Source organism: Doryrhamphus excisus, linkage group LG14, assembly GCF_037039965.1.
Source record: "Doryrhamphus excisus strain RoL-2023G ecotype Guam linkage group LG14, RoL_Dexc_Guam_v1.1, whole genome shotgun sequence".
NCBI classification, from domain to species: domain Eukaryota; kingdom Metazoa; phylum Chordata; class Actinopteri; order Syngnathiformes; family Syngnathidae; genus Doryrhamphus; species Doryrhamphus excisus.
In genome coordinates, this window is record NC_136370.1 from 19,624,846 (window position 1) to 19,644,206 (window position 19,361).

General features: G+C 46.1%; 2 protein-coding genes across 8 annotated transcripts in view; both read right to left on the bottom strand.

Annotated features, from left to right (window-relative positions):
* Nucleotides 1–1,653, bottom strand: part of npas3 (neuronal PAS domain protein 3) — a 139,080-nt gene extending 137,427 nt beyond the window's left edge. The window contains exon 1 of the mRNA XM_058090365.2: nucleotides 1,080–1,653. Coding sequence (XP_057946348.2) covers nucleotides 1,080–1,264 — 185 coding nt within the window. The 5' untranslated portion in view covers nucleotides 1,265–1,653. The remainder of the gene's footprint in view (nucleotides 1–1,079) is intronic.
* Nucleotides 1,654–10,447: 8,794 nt separating this feature from the next.
* The window catches only part of akap6 (A kinase (PRKA) anchor protein 6), an 86,493-nt gene continuing 77,579 nt past the window's right edge, over nucleotides 10,448–19,361 (bottom strand). For 4 of the 7 annotated variants that reach the window (XM_078796084.1, XM_078796086.1, XM_078796085.1 and 1 more), the window contains exons 20-23: nucleotides 16,189–18,756; nucleotides 14,871–15,827; nucleotides 13,006–13,095; nucleotides 10,448–11,199 (exon numbers count right to left, since the gene is read on the bottom strand). In XM_078796084.1, coding sequence (XP_078652210.1) covers nucleotides 11,158–11,199; nucleotides 13,006–13,095; nucleotides 14,871–15,827; nucleotides 16,189–18,756 — 3,657 coding nt within the window. In that variant the 3' untranslated portion in view covers nucleotides 10,448–11,157. The remainder of the gene's footprint in view (nucleotides 11,200–13,005; nucleotides 13,096–14,870; nucleotides 15,828–16,188; nucleotides 18,757–19,361) is intronic. The other 3 variants (XM_078796089.1, XM_078796087.1, XM_078796088.1) reach the window with 3 other exon arrangements.

Genomic DNA, 19,361 nt, shown 5'->3' on the forward strand with positions numbered 1-19,361 from the left:
ACAGCTCTGACCCTGTGATGCCGTTTCTCCGTCGTCATGACTTTAAGGATGGGGGCGTTATTCTGGTTCAGAGCGGTCCAGCAGTGGCATGGACACACGTTAGCTCCCAGTTGTTTGTTGGGGAGGGGGGTCACATGGGAGCGGGCGGCCAAGTCATCAAAACGTTGAAGCTGGCTGTCAAAACCCAGGTCGGGGGCCCTCTGAGAGCCCTCGGGGGAGGTTCTGACAGGTCGTAAGCCGCCAGATGACGACATAGTTAAATTCCAGCAGGTTTTATGTCACAGGAAATGATCCCGGGACAAATCCTCCCGCCTGGCGGTCTCAGTGCGGCCATATTTAAATAAGAATGGAGGACTCATGGCGGGGCCTCGCTGTGATTTATGTCCCCCAAAGCTCTGAGACTTCATTGCTGTTCAGGTAATACCTGACTGTGTGTGTGTGCCACCCCACAGCTTGTGATGATTAGAAAAAACAACCCCACTGAGCGGACGGGGAAGCAATCATTTAGACTGAGTGGAAGAGTGAAAGGAAGGAGGGAAGGATGGAGGAATGATGTCGGATGTCGGCGTCCTTCCGGAAATCGGCTCTAAATTTCCACAAAGTGACCTGAACACCCGTTCACGCTGATCTAGATCGACTGGGATCTCAGTTTCGCCCCGCCTGATTATTTCAGTGCTGTCATGAGATATAAAACTTTTCATTTGGTTTATCTGTCCACGCCGCAAGTGTCGACAGAGGGCCGAATGAAACTGCAGTTTCTCCAGCAGGTTCCTCAAACCAAAGAAGGGTTCATCATTAAAATCACCTGGAAAGAAAACCTGTAGCGTCTCGGCCCTCCACGACATGTTTGACACCCCTGGTCTATATACCCCATGACGCCAAATGATTAAACCGAGGGATCTGGACTCATTTTAGGACATTTTGATCATCATCACCGCAATGCTGTTTAGTGACATTACTAAATGATTCCAAGTAATAAAATAAAAATGTTATTTTAAAAAGTCATTGTTAGTTTAAGACACCAACTTTGGCTAAATGTGTTTCTTCCTCCTCTCCCACGGAAGCTACAGGTCTCTTACCTTTGCTGGTAGCCCGGAAGTCCTTGCAGGCTCTGCGGGGTTCCGTTGGTCGCTCCCGGGACCGGCATCCGACCCACCGGGGCTCCGGACACCATCCCTCCACCGCCTCCTCCTCCTCCACCACCGCCCCCGCCTCCTCCGGCGGCCGTCACCTGTACGCTAAAGTCCGGGAAGATCCTGATCATGGTCCCGCTGAGATGCACCCCGGTTCTTCGTGGACGGGTGTAGGAATCACAGCAGGTACTCTAAAACCTTCTTTTCGTCTTCTTTAACCTTCTGTTGGAACTCTGGAGCGAGTCCGGACCATGGTCCCGGTCCGAAAAGAAGAAAAAAAGCGATGAAGAAATGGACTAAGTGCAGTGAATGTGTCACAAATATCGCTCCTTTTATCACTTCTTCCTTTAGGTTCCGATGTTCCGCACACTGGTCCGGATCATGGTGCCGGTGTCTTCTCGGATCTAAGAGGACCTCGTCCAGGACACCTTCTCCGCTTTTCTGTCCGAGAGACGCGTCCTGTGTCCGGCCATCCTCGGTGGAGTGTGTGCCGAAGTGATGCTGATGAGATGCTCGTCAAGTGTGTGCGCGCGTGGGTGCGTGTGTGCGTGTGCGCGTGCAGAGTGTGGAGGAATGTCGGCGAGAGCCTCGGCGAGTGTTTGCGTGTGCCGAGAGAGAGAGCGACGACGGTGTTTGTTCACGTTTTCTGTGCAGCCTGGAAGAGAACCGCTGAGTTGATCATGAAAAAAAGCTTCATTCACCATAAACAAATATCTCAAAAGTCACGTGATGCCTACTGGCTACGGGACGGGATGTTTTTTTTGTACACAGGGGGGCCCCGGAGGGGGGTTACTACGTCGTTGTTTCATAATTGCATCATAAATGCCCATTGTTGTCGTTTCTGTACAGTACATGTATTATCTCTGGGGGCACCCGGTCTCTCAGTGGCCCCCTGGTGGGGGTCCACTAAAAGCTGGGACCCTGGGACGCAAGTCTGGAAGCAGTTTTCCAAAGAATATTGTTTCGGTGCGGATGAAAGTGTTACGTTCTGTTGTGTTGCCTGTTTTGTCCACCTTGGTGACCTTTCCTTTTTTTGATCATGTGACTCCCTGAGAGGGCGGTGCCAGGAGGTGCCCCTCTAGCCACTTTGCCATGCTGCCTGGCTACAGGAGGACGACGTGGGATCGTACTGCTTTGTCCGCATGCTGCCTGAGTGACATGTGAATTCTTTTCTGGTGCATCTCGAACAACTAGTTTGTGTTTATCGTTTTTTTTCTGCTCAAGCCTATTCGATACCTGTTTCATATCCTCCTAACTCCTTGTGACAGCGTCACATCACGTCACGGCTGCCATTTTTTTGTAATGAAAATGGCGTGTGAACCTAGCCCTAGATTAGTGGTTACGTAGTTACAATCTTGTCCCGTCCCAATCCCATGCCAGAGTAAACAAAAATACAAAAATCCAGTCCTGTCTTTCTCCCGTCACACTTTTTTAGTCTACCGTCCTAATACCTTGAATTTGATTTCAGCTTCTTCCCATTCTCTTTTCTAACATCGCTTTGAGTTCTGCAGTTGTTTTATTCTCAAGATATGGCAACAGGCAGCAACAGTTCATCTGCGGTAATATAGCCATGCATGTATTGCCTTAATTCAAACAAAAAACCTTCACAAACAGTCCCAAACATAAAAAATACATGGCCTGTGGTCCCTATAGTTGTTCTATGAAGGATCAGCTGCCAAGTCCCACTTTCTAGCTCTTTTGGAGGTCAGGTTCAGTGAAAAAAAAGAAAAGGAAAACATAAAAACAAACAGCACGTGGGTAACATAACATATAAATAGGGATTCTCAGATCAGGGTCTTATGCTGCTGATTCCAAATCCCATCATCCAGGACTGAAATAGCGATACCAATCCCAACCACATGGATTAATGATACATTCTTCTATTGAGTATTTATGAGCGTTATTGGCCGGGGTGCTTTTAAAGGGGGGAAATCTGGACAATTCCAAGGTCCCTCGACCGCCAGGGCACCCAAAAAGTTAGTTAAAGGTAATTACTAATAAAATAAGGGTGGGGTTAATGTAATTTTTTACAGCACCCAGAATCTACTGGTGTAAAAAGGAACCATAAAGTCACCTTAATTTAGACAAGAACATATTTGACTGACTTTTTCATCACTAGTGAAACTTACAAAGGAGAGACGCCTTTGGATTGAGAGTACATTGGCGGAGCTCCAGGAAGACTTCCAAGTAAGTGAAGAGAGCACTTGGCGACCTCGGAGTCTTCTCCCGCTGACGAAGGCTGCTCATCTCGTCTGATGAATTCAATCATTTTCTCAGTTATCAGCATTTGTATTAGAGAGAACACAGAAAAATAGCATACATGCTAAGCTAAAAGCTAATTTGCTAGCTACATAAAGCTCCCACTGACGCTCGCATTCCCTCTTCCTTCTTCAGTTCTTGAACTCGCCACAGAGTCTTATTTGCATATTGACATTTGTAATATACCGGGAATCAAACCTGAGACTCTTACACTTGAACCGCTTGACTTGATGTAAATGTAATACATTTCACGACACCATCATCCTCCACAAGCAGAACTGTCTGGAATCGTCCTTTGTGTGTGCGCGCACTAATAATAGAGCAGATTAAATAGCAATAAAAGTTCACAGTGGTCGCTGGCAGCTTCAAGTCTAAATTAGATCTGCGCTCTAAGCAGAGACTCCTAATGAAGACCACCATCACCACCTCCAGGCCCGCCCACCTCGCGCTGCTGCCTCTCACTAAGATAATCCAATCAATTGTGCCGTCTCTCAATTGGCGCACTTCTGTGCTTTAGTCTTTGGAGTGCAGAACTGCGTACAAGTACAGTACAGTACAGTACAGTACAGTACATGGATGTTGGAGTCAAAACACTCAAAATGGTGAGCGTGCAGTGTTGGTCGCCATCTTGGCTACATACCGGAGTGGAGGGACGCCAGAACCGTTCCAATGTTGCCCACCTTCCACAATCCTTATGTGAAAGGTGAATGTAGCGGCCACTTTGAATGAAGATATTAAGTCAGACATGGCGTTTCAAGCAGGTGCTTTTATTCTTCTGGCTCAGTTTGCATCACAAGCACCGCGAGCACTGAAACCTACACAATAAACAACAAATATGACATTGTGATTTATACTGCTTCACACAAACATTTCAACAACTTATTTGACAACAATATTTATCATCATACGTATATTATTAACAAAGTCTGAGATATTTAGTCAGCTGTTTTATACCTCATTGTGCCTTCAAAGGGCGCTAGCTTAAACACAAGGTAAATAAACAAACAACTTTGACAACTTTAAACACGAACAATTCAATGAAAACACACATTCTTATTAGCTTATTTCTCAATATATTAAGACAAACAATCAGTGCACACAACCTTACCTGAGAAAATACGTGAGAACATTGTAGTGTTGGATTGCAATTAACGTTAGCACGGTTCCATTTTTTTTTTCAAAGGCAGGAACAAGAAAAGTTCCCTACCAAAATAAAAGCGCGCCAACATCCGGTGGCAAAACGACATGTTCTTAATATAATAATAATATAAAATAAATGAGTGAATAACTAAGAATAATAAAATGTAAACATGTCATTTACAATGAACACATACATATTCCCTTTTCTGTGCATTTTAACAAGAGAAAACAAGCTAGCTACCTGTTTTGACTATGAAACCCTCTCAAAAAAACTATAACAATTTGCTGCATTTAAGTATGCTCTTAAACATGAGTTTAATAAGTTACGTGGTTTCTTTGAATGCAACAAGGATGAGCATCAGCAATAAGAAGATGGTAATAATAGAAGAATAAGCTTGTTTGGCACTGAAACACAAAGCAGGATACAGTTTGACTGTGGAACAGATTATTTCTGATGATTCCCAATCGGGAGAGTTTCTAAAGGAAGCGACGGGAAGTACTCGAACTCATCACCTCAAAGGTGAGAAGTTAAACCCAGCGACAGTGTACTTCCTGTGCTGCATTGCAGCACCGTAGGACATCTTGTACATGTCCAAAAGCAACTCGAATGAAACCGGCAGACATTATTTGCCTCCAAGTCGATTACTGATGCTGATGATGACGCCACGGCGAAGAAATGATGATGAAGAAGCGATGAAGACGTCCAAAGAGCTTAGAGTGATGATGATGAGAAGCAGCTCTTCATCAGACAACGACACATAAAATCAGAAGTCTCTCCTCTCCGGTCCAACTAATGACGTTCCCTTTGTAATATTTTCTTCCTCTCCGCTCCGTGATGGATGGGGTCGGCCTGCCAGCGCCTGGCAGGGGTCAGAGTTCAGAGTGGCGTGTGGGCCCTCCTTGCCGCCGCAGTAATGGGAGCTGAAATATTAGTCGTAAACGCCTCGGCAGCCGTGATGAATGAACTGTTAGCAGCAATTACAGGTCTGAAGTTTACACACACACACACACACACACACACACACACACACACACACACACACACGTATCTTAGCTGCACACCTCCATATGCAAATGATTGATCATAGACATCGACTTATGTCTTTGTCTCTGTCCTACACACACACACACACACACACACATAGGGATGATTGATGGCGGACGCCAGCGTCGCGGTCTGACGCCGCCATCATCGTTCCTTTTATTTTTTGGGCCTTCGGACGCTGCGTGGCCTCTTGCCGTCTTTTATCAAATTGTTTTTTAAATGTCTTTTGATGGCTGCTGTGAAAACTCAATCATTCTCAAAGCACACACACACACACACACACACACACACACACACACACACACACACACTTTATTACAGTCATCATGATGTGTTCAAGGACCACCCACTTCACAGTACGCTTCACAGTACAAACACTCATTAAGTACACCAGCTAATAACAAGAAATACAAACAAACGAGAAATCTGTGACGGTAGACAACCACAATGTATGCCACACGGCATCGTCTATGTTAGAGTTTTTTTGATTGAATCTTGTTTTAAAAGTAACACTTACTGGTTACAGGACCGCATAGTGGATGAGTGGTTAGCATGTTGGTCACACAGCCAGGAGAGTTTGAATGTTTTCTCCGGGTACTCTGGGTACACTTCTAACTCCGCAGTCCACAGTTTCCCATCACGACTGTACATACGCGGGCGTATTTTGACTCTGTAGTGGAGTAAGTTGATAGGCTCCTCCCCTTCCCGGTGTACCCCCACCCACCCCCACGCCAGAGTCTGATGACAACAACCTCAGCACTTTTCTTTCCGACATAATAACGTGAGATCAGCCCGTGAGTCTGTTTTCAATCTCCACTTCCATTTCCTTGTCTAGAAGAGACGGCGGCGGCGGCGGCCATGATGAAGCGGCGGCAGCGCTCATCAGGGCAGGCGAAGGCTTCACGCCGTGCCACCAGGAGGTCGTTAGGCGCCAACGTGCCTCACTCGCTATACGTCCCATTTTCATTTGACGGCAACACAAAGAAACAGTGTGCTGCATTCGAATGCGACCGACATCCTGCTGCCTGTTTGATTCCGACACTACATCTTCTACTGTCATTCATATGACAGGAATACTTTTTACAGTACGGTGGCCAAACGGCCTGTTCTTCATTGGCCCATTAACGAAGACCGCTTATTCATTTGAAAAGAGAACTATTATTTTCTTACAGGCCCTTTTAATACAGAAGAGATATTACATCATCAGCGGAACCGCTGTGGTTTTCAGTTAACATTCCGTTAGCGTACAAAATGGCGGCCGTCTTGTTGTGTTATGAATACACCGCATTGAGTCCAACTAAGTTTGTAATGTTTTGTAACATGAGCAGATGTTAGCATTAGCCAACTCCATCAAAGAATACCAAAAAATCAGCAAACCGCTAACATTAGCCAACTACAGTTAGCCTTATTAACAAGCGTTCGCAGCCTATAGCTAACAGGAAGTAGTCAAGAAGTAGACAGCAGGAAGCCAAGATTCCAAAATAAGCTAATATTTCCAGTTAGCCTTATTAACAAGCATTAGCAGCCTATAGCTAACAGGAAGTAGTCAAGAAGTAGACAGCAGGAAGCCAAGATTCCAAAATAAGCTAATATTTACAGTTAGCCTTATTAACAAGCATTAGCAGCTTATAGCTAACAGGAAGCCAGGATTCCAAAATAAGCTAATATTTACAGTTAGCCTTATTAACAAGCATTAGCAGCTTATAGCTAACAGGAAGCCAGGATTCCAAAATAAGCTAATATTTACAGTTAGCCTTATTAACAAGCATTAGCAGCTTGTAGCTAACAGGAAGTAGTCAGGAAGTAGACAGCAGGAAGCCAGGATTCCAAAATAAGCTAATATTTACAGTTAGCCTTATTAACAAGCATTAGCAGCTTGTAGCTAACAGGAAGTAGTCAGGAAGTAGACAGCAGGAAGCCAGGATTCCAAAATAAGCTAATATTTGCTCTGTGATAAGATAATGTAAGACGGAATATACGTTTTATAAAGTAGGCCTTTAAGATGTTTCAAGCTAAGTCTTTTATTGTCATATTTCTTGTCTTCATCCTGGTTAGGAGGACATGACGATGATGATGATGATGATGATGATGTGATGTGATCTCTTCAACAGGGAGCATTAATGCGGTGCGAAGACCCCCCCACCCCACCCCACACCCCCAAGTCAGGCAGCAGTCTGAGCAGTAATTGCAGGGACGCCACGCTTGGACGCGCTCGACCTTTACGACCTTAAGAGCCATTTCCATTCTTGCCGCACAAAAAAATAACATATCTTTTTAATTGCAAAAAGTCAAATCTCCTCCTTTGATTTGTCTTTAAAAGCTTTTTCATTCATCATTCTTATCAGTCATGAGAGGACAGCCCCCCGAGCCCCCCCTGCACCCCTGCCCCCCCACACACACAGCCACTATCTGCACCACAGCGCCACCTTGCTCATGATGAGTGATCACCGTGTCACCTTCTTCCTAACACTTATATAAGACTTATATTTACTCTATATAGCATGGATACATCTATGTATTTATTTTCATGATAATGATAATAATAATGATAATAATAATAATAAAAGCATATTTATTTCTGGCATTATTCTCTCTGCTTCTATCTACTTTATTGGGTCATATGAGAGTAAAGGTGACTATAGGGGTGTTATTCCATGTCTAGAGGGCTCTAATAACGGTATATATAATAATATATATAATAATATATACATATAATAATAATAATAATCTGTGATTGGCTGGCCACCAGCAGCTGGCACCCCCTGTAACCCTTGTGAGGATAAGCGGAAGAAAATGAAAGAATGAACGAATAATAATAATAATCATCATCATAATCATAATAATCATCATGGTCATAACAATAACAATAATAATAATAATAATAATAATAATAATAATAATAATAATAATAATAATAATAATAATAATAATAATAATAATAATAATAATAATAATAATAATAATAAAAGCTAAGATGAGTCTTATTTCTGGCATAATAACTTATTCTCTCTGCTTCTATCTACTTTATTGGGTCATATGAGGGTAAAGGTGACTATAGGGGTGTTATTTCATGTCTAGAGGGCTCTAATAACGGTAAAAATGTGAGCTGAGCAGATGAACATGTACTGAAAACAGAGAGAAGCAGAGAAGAACCCAAGTTCAGCTGAACCCAATAAGACAACTATAATGAGCAACAGATAAATGAGGAGTAAAGAAGACAGAACACAGGGCAAAGTAAGACGGAAGTGCTCCAAAATAAAGGCGTGAAACAGGAAATCGGGTATAAAACGGAAAAAAACTCACGCCGGCACCACGTGGTCTGATTCTGCTGTTGACGTAGTTCACCTGGAAGGACAAGCGTTCCCAAACGTGAGACCAGCTTCAACTTGGCACTATCTCGAGGCATGACTCTCACATGACGCCATCAACACTTCCTGTCCCTCACTTTTATGTATCCCATAATGGTATTGATATGAATATGTGCCAAGAGGCCATGTCGTCTTTTCCCCAAACAAGCAATAGGATCACTTTGGGAACGTGATGCGAGTCTCCTTCAATCAAGAGAACATTAAGACGCTTTGTGATATGAAAAGACATCTCCGTTCATTCCTTCATCTGTCACAACAAGGTCATTGAGATGATGATGAAAACGACAGCGTGTCCGCTCTCATCACCAGGCTGGCAGGCGGGAGGCGGGAAAGAGGCTGATTGAGGGCAGGACAAAAGAATTTGTTGTTAATGATGCTTTTGTGAGCAGCGTGAAAGCAGAAAAAGACATAAAGAGGAAATCAAATGTTAAAGATACTCAACAGGGGAGTGACGATCTCACCACCAAGACCACTGGTTGGTCCACAGGTCTTCAAGATGTGTTTGGTCCTCCGGGACCAGTCTGGTCAAACTGGACATTTTTTTCTTTTCTAAAAATGCTGACACACATTTTAACTACTCAAAATGTGCCTTGGCCCATCCCGGCATACGTTTCCTCAGCCAAAGTAGTCACTTCACTCACAGGACTTTTTAATAAATACATGAAATATAGACACATGGCATTTTTGCCACATTACAGTCATTTGATTGGAAATGGATTTGAAAAACAAACAAATTTAAATTTAGAGATTTTATACTTGTCTCTTTTAGACAGCACATTCTAAAAGTATATTTCAACAAGAATAAAATACAATGGAAAAATCAGCAGTCATTAAAAAAAATAGTCAAAATATGTTGAGAAAAAAGTTGGACAATTCATATTTTTAATATTATGAGGATAAATAAAGTTTACATAATATATATAAGTTGAAATATTAATATTTATATCATATTTGTTCCCCATAATATAAACTTAAAAATATTTTTGAAGTCCTAATGTTATGAAAAACCATCAAAACAAAGAATAAAGTTGGAATTTTTTGTTGGGGGCAAAAATGTATACTATGAGAATAAAGTCAAAATATTATGGCAATAAAATCATCCTTTTACAAAAGAAATATTTGTGCAGAATGCAGAATTTTACTACAATAATGGCAAAATATATGAGAAAAAAAGTTGCCATCGAATGAGAAAATGTCCTAATTTTACAAGAATAATGTCATTATAATAATGTCATTTTAATTACATGAAGTTCTGATGTTAAAGTAAAAATTTTATTTTGAAAAGTTGTAATATTTTATGTAATATATTTTTTTAAGTAGAAAAAGGTTGTAATATTATAATAATGTCGAAATTACGAGAAGAAAGTATGCGAAAACTAGCAAAAAGTAGCAATTGTGTGTAACGACCCTGTTAGCAGCTCGCTAGCTAGACTAACAACGTAGCATAACGCCCAGCATGTTTATTCTACAATCAGGTGACACAAGAAAGACAAATAACAATCGATGCTAATGATTCTTTATTTGTATTGAATATTAGCCTAGCTTAGCATGCCTCTCCCAGGATGAGGAGGTACAAGAGGAATAACAGGGCCGCCGTCTGACGCGTGTTGTGCTAATTTAGCAAACAGACATCTTTGACGTCCTGTGAAAGAGTGGTACATAAAAGAACAAACGAGCCTTGCAATGAATGAACTTTGTCAGCTAGCCGTTAGCAGGAATCATGCAGGCCACTTGTAACGCTAATGCTAACGAGGACACGACACGCGGAGCTACACAAACACACACGAAACATTCCGGCTTTACAAATGTACACAAGCTCACTTCAACCTTACATCAACGCTTCATCGTCGTCTTAAAAAGATGTCGGCTTATACGGCAAGGCACAAATACACGCTCAAGACTCCAAACTCACGTTCACGTCAAACACAAACACGCACGCTGGCACGCAACATGGCTGCTTTGGTCGTGTTGCATAGATAAAACATGGTTGTCATCTCCTGTTTCCTTCTACGTTACACTTTCCCATCATCCTTTATGCCTCGCCATGTCACATGGTCACCTTTCAGTCCGTACACTTTCTCCGCTTCTTCTTCTCTTCCGACGTTCTTCTTTAACACCACTTGTGTGTGTGTGTGTGTGTGTGTGTGTGTGTCATATAGATGTTTGCAAGTTTGTGGAAGTGGAGGATGCTCTGTCCGTCGGTGGGGTCTCCTCACGGCTGGACTCGGATAGCTCCGCCTCCTGCAGGTCCGCTCTGGAGGGATGGGGAGACAAGTGAGAGTTACTACAAGTGGTCCTCGTGTTTCATGGTGTTCCCAAAAATGACCCATAACTATACAAAAAAAATATATGAACGGAAGAACGCATAATCGTGCATCGTTACACTTTTTAATGAACTTTTTTCCCTTTGTTACGTTTCCCAAGTGGGGAGCAGACTCTTCTGACGGCACTGCATCGAATAAAAAAAAGTGAAAGTGAAAACTAAAGTGAAGCTGTTCAAAAGCTGCGACCACATGATGGATAAAGTTAGTGATAGGTAATCTTCCGAAATATACAAACATGTACCAATACCAGTCTAAAATGAAAAAAAAAAACACATTCATTGGTGCGCTGCGATGACGTCAGCCTCCCTCTGGGTTCTGGGTTGTCTGGCTTCCTCTGGTGGACACAGGCAGCACTGCAACATCATCCACCATTTTTCTACGCCGCTTGTCCACCAATGAAACGGTCTGCTCCAGCGGAACGCGTTATCCATTATATTGGTACATGTTTGTATATATCAGATGTACCTTTTGAGTGTTAGGTTGCTGTGTGATGATATTATACACCGCAATTTACAGTATTTGAGCTCACATTGGTGAATTTATGACTTGTTGTAACCCACAGCCAACCTTACATGTGGACGCATGGCAACCAAACACGTCATGAAACTGACCCAGGATCTGGATGCCAATCAATGAGTCCCATTCATTATTAACACAATTCTGATATATATGTGTGTGTGTGTGTGTGTTATTTTTGTGTTCTTTTGTGTATTTAGGCTTTATGAGCATGATGGAACTTGAACACACACACACACACACACATTGTGTCCTGTGTGTGTGTGTGTGTGTGCTGTCTGGGTCACAGTGCACATCACGAGCAGCCTTCACCATTGCTTTAATTGAGCTTGTGTGTGTGTGAACAGGTGGGCTAGATGGGGACACCCTATGGGGGTCAGCACCAGCTGCATGCATCAATGATATGATGTGAGCACGAGCGCGCATGTGTCATGCCAGTGTGTATGCAGCTTTGTCCTCTGCTGTGTGTGTGTGTGTGTGTGTGAGAGAGAGAGAGAGAGCGAGCGAGCGAGCGAACGAGAGTGCACGTGAACAACAACCTGCAGCTGTCAGAGCTTCTACAGGACTAGCGTGCCCTGCCCTGAGGGGGGTGTGTGTATAGAGTGGAGGGGGCACTGAGGTTTACCCAGCCCTGGAGGGGCCCATAGGCCAGCCACTACACACATGAAACACACACACACACACACACGCATACAGGTAGTCTTTGTTGGTGTTCTTCAGCTTTCTGCTTGGTTTTATTTTGTGGAGGAAAACGAAAAGGCCAGTTTAGATATGAGATATGATGTTTCCATAATATGTTTCCATCTGCTAAGTCAATGCTTCTCAAATAGCGGGGTGGGCCCCCCTGGGGGTACGGTGAACTGCAGGGAGGAGCCCCCCCACCCCCCACCCCCACCCAACATGTAGGAATTTGTCGTACTCGGCCTGCAATTCGACTTCAATATGCTTGACCGCTTCACTTCTCTCCATTCTGCTGAGTCTGTAGTTTACTTTTAGTACTTTTAGTACCTTTAGAGCCGCCGACGATTGGTGTTTTATTTACTTATTTACGGCAACGTTTAAATTGTATTGTAGCAGATCTCCACCCAAACAGTCTGCCTGACTGTTGGGAGACACAATGGGGGGGGGGAAGGTTCACAAAAAAGAACAAACAGGAAGTAGTTTTTTTGTTTCCTTTGTGGGAGTATGTCATAACATTGATGACGTAACAGAGGACGTACTCTGATTGGCCTCATCCTGGAGGCGGGCGGCCTGATGGGGATTTGGCTCCGCCCCTGGGAGTCCCTGGTGGTGTGATTGACAGCGCTGACCTAGCGAGAGAGACAAGAGGAACATTCCGTGTCAGCAGACAAAGTCGAAGAAATGGAAGCAAAGCAAAGAAGGCAAACATCATCATCATCGGCTTTCTTGTTCAATGAGCCCAAATTGCTACAAAGCAAATACGGAGCCGCGAGTCAACGTGTTCCCGTCCTGCTTTAAGGACCCGTGGCTTCCATTAAAATGCAGGAAACGGGCAAAGAGGCTAAAAAAAAAAATCGCTAAAAGTTGCTAAAGCTAGCAAGGTTGCGTGGTCTCATTTGCATGAGGAAATAGAAAAGTGAAAAAGAGCACAAACACGCTAATTCAGCGACGGGATGAAGGCTGATGAATCCTAATCAAATCCGACTGCTAGTAATTATGCTGATGTTGTTCCGTGGACCTTAAAGTGAGACGTCTGCAAATCCCACCTTGCATTAACACCTGAGGGGGGGGGGGGCAAAGGATGGAGGACAAACGTTACGTTTACACTTTGGACAAATGGAAGATCTGTGCTTTATTTATATACAATATTATATACAATATATATACATATATTTATATACAATATATTGACTTTTCTAATTATTTAGGTCATTATTTGTTATTTTTACACCTTTTCGCTCTAAAATTGCAGTATTTTCTCATACAAATTGCTTTTTCTTGTAGTAGTACCATTTTTTTCATAAAATTGCAATATTTTCTCATACTTTTTCAGCTAGTAATGCATGTTTTTTACACAAGTATTTTCTACATATTTATTATTTCTTCATTTATTTTCTACCTCTTATCATCACAAGGGTCACAGACATGCTGGAGCCTATCCCAGCTGTCTTTTGGGGGCGAGAGGCGGGGTACACCCTGGACTGGTGGCCAGCCAATCCCAGGGCACATATAGACAAACAACCATTCACACTCACATTCATACCTATGGACAATTTGGAGTGGCTAATTAACCTAGCATGTTTTTGGAATGTGGGAGGAAACCGGAGTACCCGGAGAAAACCCACGCATGCACGGGGAGAACATGCAAACTCCACACAGAGATGGCCGAGGGTGGGATTGAACTTGTGTCTCCTCGCTGTGAGGTCTGCGTGCAAACCACTCGTCCACCGTATTTATTATATGTAATATTATTTAGATCCATCCATCCATTTTCTATGCTGCTTATCCTCACTAGGGTTGCGGTTATGCTGGAGCCTATCCCAGCTGTCTTTGGACGGTATGCGGGGATAAACCCAACCTCCAGCCAATCCCAGGGCACATATAGACAAACAACCATTCACACTCACATTCATACCTATGGACAATTTGGAGTGGCTAATTAACCTAGCATGTTTTTGGAATGTGGGAGGAAACCGGAGTACCCGGAGAAAACCCACAAAAAAAAATCCATGATTGAATGAATTGATGAACTGTATAAGTCTTAAGACTCACAAAACTCACTTTTTGTCACAATAGTCCAACTTTTTTCTTGTAAAATTGCAACAATTTACGGCTTTGTTTTTCAAAATGAATATGTATGAACCTTTTATTGAAATATATAAATATATATTTATGATTGCATTGGGACATTTTTCATTTCCCATGTGTAGCGTGTGTAGCGTGTGTAGCGTGTGTAGCGTGTGTAGCGTGTGTACTTTGCATATCAGGGTGTCCTAGTGAGCTGTGAAATGGAAAAGAGAGGACTACACGGGGCCTCATTACGTGGGCACACACGGAGGAGATGGGCTGGGACTAATACCCGGAGCAGAGGGCTGCGGATCAGGCTAATACCCACGACACCAACCTGCTTGGCCGCTGTCGTGGTCGTCATCTTGGCTTCCTGTCGCGAGCCTCGCCGCCCTTTCGCCGTCGCCCCCGGCTGCTTGAAGCTGCGAGCGTCCGCCTCTCCTCGCCTCCCCCCCGCCGCTCTATCAGCCTCTTTCATCGGCCAGCAGTTCATTTTGGGATTAATACGCGCAGCGGCAGCGGCAGCGGCCGGCTCTTTTGAGGGATTTGTAGCGGCTCCGCCGACACTTATCTTGGTCATTACGACGCCAATATTGGATTCAAGCGCTTTAGTGCGTGCTGCCGAGGGCGAGTCTATCAGGGGATGAAGATAAGAAGGAGCCTCATTAGGACTCGTCTCCCCCCGCCGTGCTCCCACACCGCCGGCGACATCACAGAGGAGGTGTGGGTGCTCACCAGAACCAGAACAGGAAGTCTCGGCGGGCCTCCTCATAGGGGAGGTGCTGATGGAGAAGGAGCTGTATAGGGGCTCCGGGACAGGAGGGATCACCTCCTCTGGATGGGACCCTCTGTGGCGTGTCGGGAGGGGGGCCTTTGGTGCCTTTTTGGTGGGGGGCATGCTGTAGCAGAGGGGCGGGCCCAGGTAAACCTCCTCCGTGCAGGCTGGAAACAGGGTCTCCTCATCCCGGATGTCTGGGCTTCGGGGAAAAGAGGGGGAGGGGCTTGTGGCAAGATGATCATGTGACTCCAAGTCAAGAGCGCAGAGCTGGTTGTCGTCACGGTGAGTTGAGGACATCTGAGAAGTTCCCCGGCTGGAGCTGGTGTCTGGTTCTGGGCTGCTGAGGCCTTGCGTGGGCGTGGCGTACGCTGGGATGGCGTAGGGCGCCGGGGTGGCGCTCTTGTCCTCGGCGCACTGAGTGACCTCGCCGCAGTCGCTGTCGTGCGAGGAGAGCGCCAAGTAGGAGTAGAAGTCTCCCTTACGCAGCTGCAGAGGCTGGTGGGAATGCTGGAGAACCTTCAGGAATTCAAAGGAACAAGATGACGTTTGTTAAAGTTCTTCAAGTGTGCGTTGATACTTGTGGCATCAAAAGAAGCCACGACAATAAATCGTCACATTTGTTTGCGTACGAAAAAAGTTATTGACACTTTTAGCAGAACGGCTGATGAGAAATGAAGACGCTAACTTTGTCATGCGATTGATTCAATTAGCGCAAACCAGTGAACATCTTTTAGTTTCTACTCGTTTGTCCTTCAAACGTAGAAAATGGGAGGCCAACCAAAACTTCATCAATCGCAAAAGATTGCTAAATATCAACAAGCGCGTCCAATTAGACGCGATTTGATTATTTTGCATGAATTATTGACGTGTGAGTTACCTTGTCTCTTATCTGTGCTAAAGACCAAGGTCGGCAGTCAAGGTCAGACTTCCCGTCTGGAATGTCGTTGCCCCTCCTGGCCATTTCCAGGATCTCCATGACAAAGTCGTGCACGGCCTCCTTGCTGCCTTGCTGGGGTGAGTCGGGCGAGTCGGGTGAGTCGGGCGAGTCGGGTGAGTCGGGCGAGTCGGGCGAGTCGGGTGAGTCGGGTGAGTCGGGTGAGTCGGACGAGTTGAGGTGTTGGCAGCAAGAAGAGTAGCAACTTTTCCATTTTTTGCTTGGGAGGCAGGAATCTTTGTCTCGGACCCCACTGCTGCTCTTTTCCATCACCAGAGAGGAGAACTTGAACTTCTCCTGGATGTTGATGGCCTTCCGTACGCCAGGCCTGCCGTCATGTGATTGGCGGTCCAGGCGTGGCGATGGGGGCGAGGCGGAGCTCTGGCAGGGTAACTCCCCCTTCAGCTGTCCCACCAATGAGGAGGCAGGTGTGAGGAGCTCACAGGACGGAGATGAAGGAAGTTGGTTGGTTGACTCTGTGGGGATGAAGATGTTGGAGAAGGTGTACGTCTCCCTGAGAGGTTCTCCTTTCTTGGTGAAGACACTGGTCTCCTCTCGGAGGAGCTGGTCATCCTGGTCTTTGCCACTCAAACAGCTGTGCTCGATATTTCCGTTTTCCAGGTCATCCACCAAGTGACTGATGAAGCTCCTTGGAACGTTCCTGAGGTTCTCCTGCACCTCCTGCTGCTCCCTCTCTTCTTCCTTTTGGTGGCTAGCGTTTAGGAGCCGACGTTGCTCTGAGGAGGTGAGGTTACTCCCGCACTGAAGTTCATCCTGAAGCCCCTCCTCGGTCTTTGAGGAGGACAAAGAAGAGGTACGAGTAGGTCGGATCCAACCCTGCAGCTCCTTCTTCATGTACTCCATGTAGGAGTCATCCATTGTGTCTTCGTCTTCGTCCTCCTCGTTCCCAGATGAGGCAGGTGTCAGCCTCTCCTCTTCGTCCTCCTCCTCTCCATCCCGCACGCCCAGCTCCTCCTCGGTGAGGGTGAGGGTGGAGGAGGACAGGAGGTCACTGTCGTCCTCATCGTCAGTGCAAGTGGAGGTGCAAGACACGTTGACCACCATGCTCAAGCTCAGGGCGTCCGCCTCCTCTCTCTGGCTGCTCCTCTTGCAGCACCTCCTGTAGAAGTTGTGCTTGCTGCTCGCCACCAAGGACTGATCCTGAAGGAGGTTCCTCTGATTGGGGAGCACGGTTAAGTCCTCGGAAGCCAGAGAGGAGTCTTCAGCGCTGCTCAACTCCGTTAGCGAAGCCGAGCTCTCGTTGATGAGGGACGGCGGCGCCTTGCGTGACCTCCGTGGGAGTGCCGCATGTCGGCCTCCGGGAGAAGGTGAAGCTGCAAGTTGACGACGGAGGGGAGAGCTTCTCCGAAGCGTCATGTCCGACACACTACGAGTCATCTTGGCTATCAGAGGACTCTCAATGTTCTCCAGACGCTTCAGGAGGTCAAGTGTTCTCCTGCTCAGCTCTCCTTGAGCTCCTTCACCGATCCTGTGGTCTTCCAGACCACCATGGTCATCACCCCTCATTTGGTCTAGGTCCAGCTCCACAAGGCTGGCGAGACTGGCGCAGGTGTCGGCGTCGGCACTGTGACACGGAGCGAGGCCGCTCTCCAGAGAGGCGCTGCGGTGAAGTACTTCTTTGGACGGGAACAGTTCCAAGCCCAGAGCCAGGAGGGAATCCAGGGAGGAGCCCTGAGATAAGACGGGACTAGAAGTCTGGTGTTGGAGAACAGGAGGCGTATCCGAACCGCCGCAGCTCAGGAGAGGCTTGGCTGCATGGCGGTCCGAGTCCGGTGGTCCTCCGTTCATCAGGATCTCAGCTGCTTCCCGTCCTCCGGCCTTGTGGACGGAATCCCCGGCATCTTCGGTTTTTCCTTGGATTCTGCCCCCGAGTCGGTCATCTTCATGCAGCGTCAGAGTAACATCTTCTTCCTCCTCGTCTCCCAGGACGCCACAGTTGGCGGTCAGGGTCTCGGTGTCCCCTCCATCGCTAACAATCCCGCTTTCGCTCTCCGATGGACGACTGCTAGATGACTGGCCGCTGGCCCTGCCCCCCTCCCTCTGAGAGCACCAAGGCCTCTCCCCTCCTCGCTCGCCTGGCATCAGCCCGCCCAGGAGGTCCGGGAGAGACTCCATGGAGGAGAAAGTGGAGTCCTTGCTGAGACTCTTCTGGAAAATATGCTGCTTCCTCTTTGCCGCCTTTGAGAAGGCCTGAGGACTCTGAGGACTGTGAAACTGGACCGTGTGGAGGCTGTAGACCTGGTAGATGGGTTCTTTGTCAGGGGGGAATACTTGGGGTGGGACCTCAGGATTCTGGCTTGTCGGGATGCCATCTGAAGCGGGAAGGTTGTGCGTGAGGTCGGGTTCTGGTACTGCTTGGGATTCTGTGATTGTCATGTCGGTCTCATCCCATTCCCACGAGTCGTCCGGGGCCGCTGCCACCAGGGGGGCCTGGACCGGGCTGGGCTGGTGGATGTCCACAAGCCCCGCTTCCAGGAAGTTCCCTGGGACCTGAGGACAAGACAGAATAAAGGACATTTTTACTCATCTTGAACTTTTTGAGCCTCTCTGCTTGAAGGGCTGGAGTCGGGACGCCGCCGAGTCCGGGTTCTCTTCGAGGTAAAACTAGACACTTTGTGGGCGGAGTCAGTGAAGCGGATCAATGGAAGACGAGCGGCGTGTTTGAAGAAGTGATCCTGGCGGTGATGATGACTGTGAAGATGAAGAAATGCCTCCTAAATGTGAGGGTGAAAGATTCCAGCGTGGAACAAAGAGATGAATAATTCAGAGTGGAACGGCGAGAGGCGAGAGAGCGCGTACGTAAACACGTAATCAAAAGCCTTCAGAAAGCTGCGGCCCTCTGAAAATGTGCTTAGACGCCGGAAATCTATAATTATACAAATTGCTCCTCATCTCGTTAATATGTGGGGGGTCTGTGGGGGGGGGGTGATATTAGTCATTCATAGCCTATTAATCTCATAAACTAGTTGGCTGTGTGTGTGTGTGATGAATTTGTATGAAATGTGTTTATCCTCTCGCTGCTGATAGAGCATACACTCGCTGGACACAAAGGGGCGGGGCCTCCATCCGTCTAATCCAATCAAATCCCCCCACAA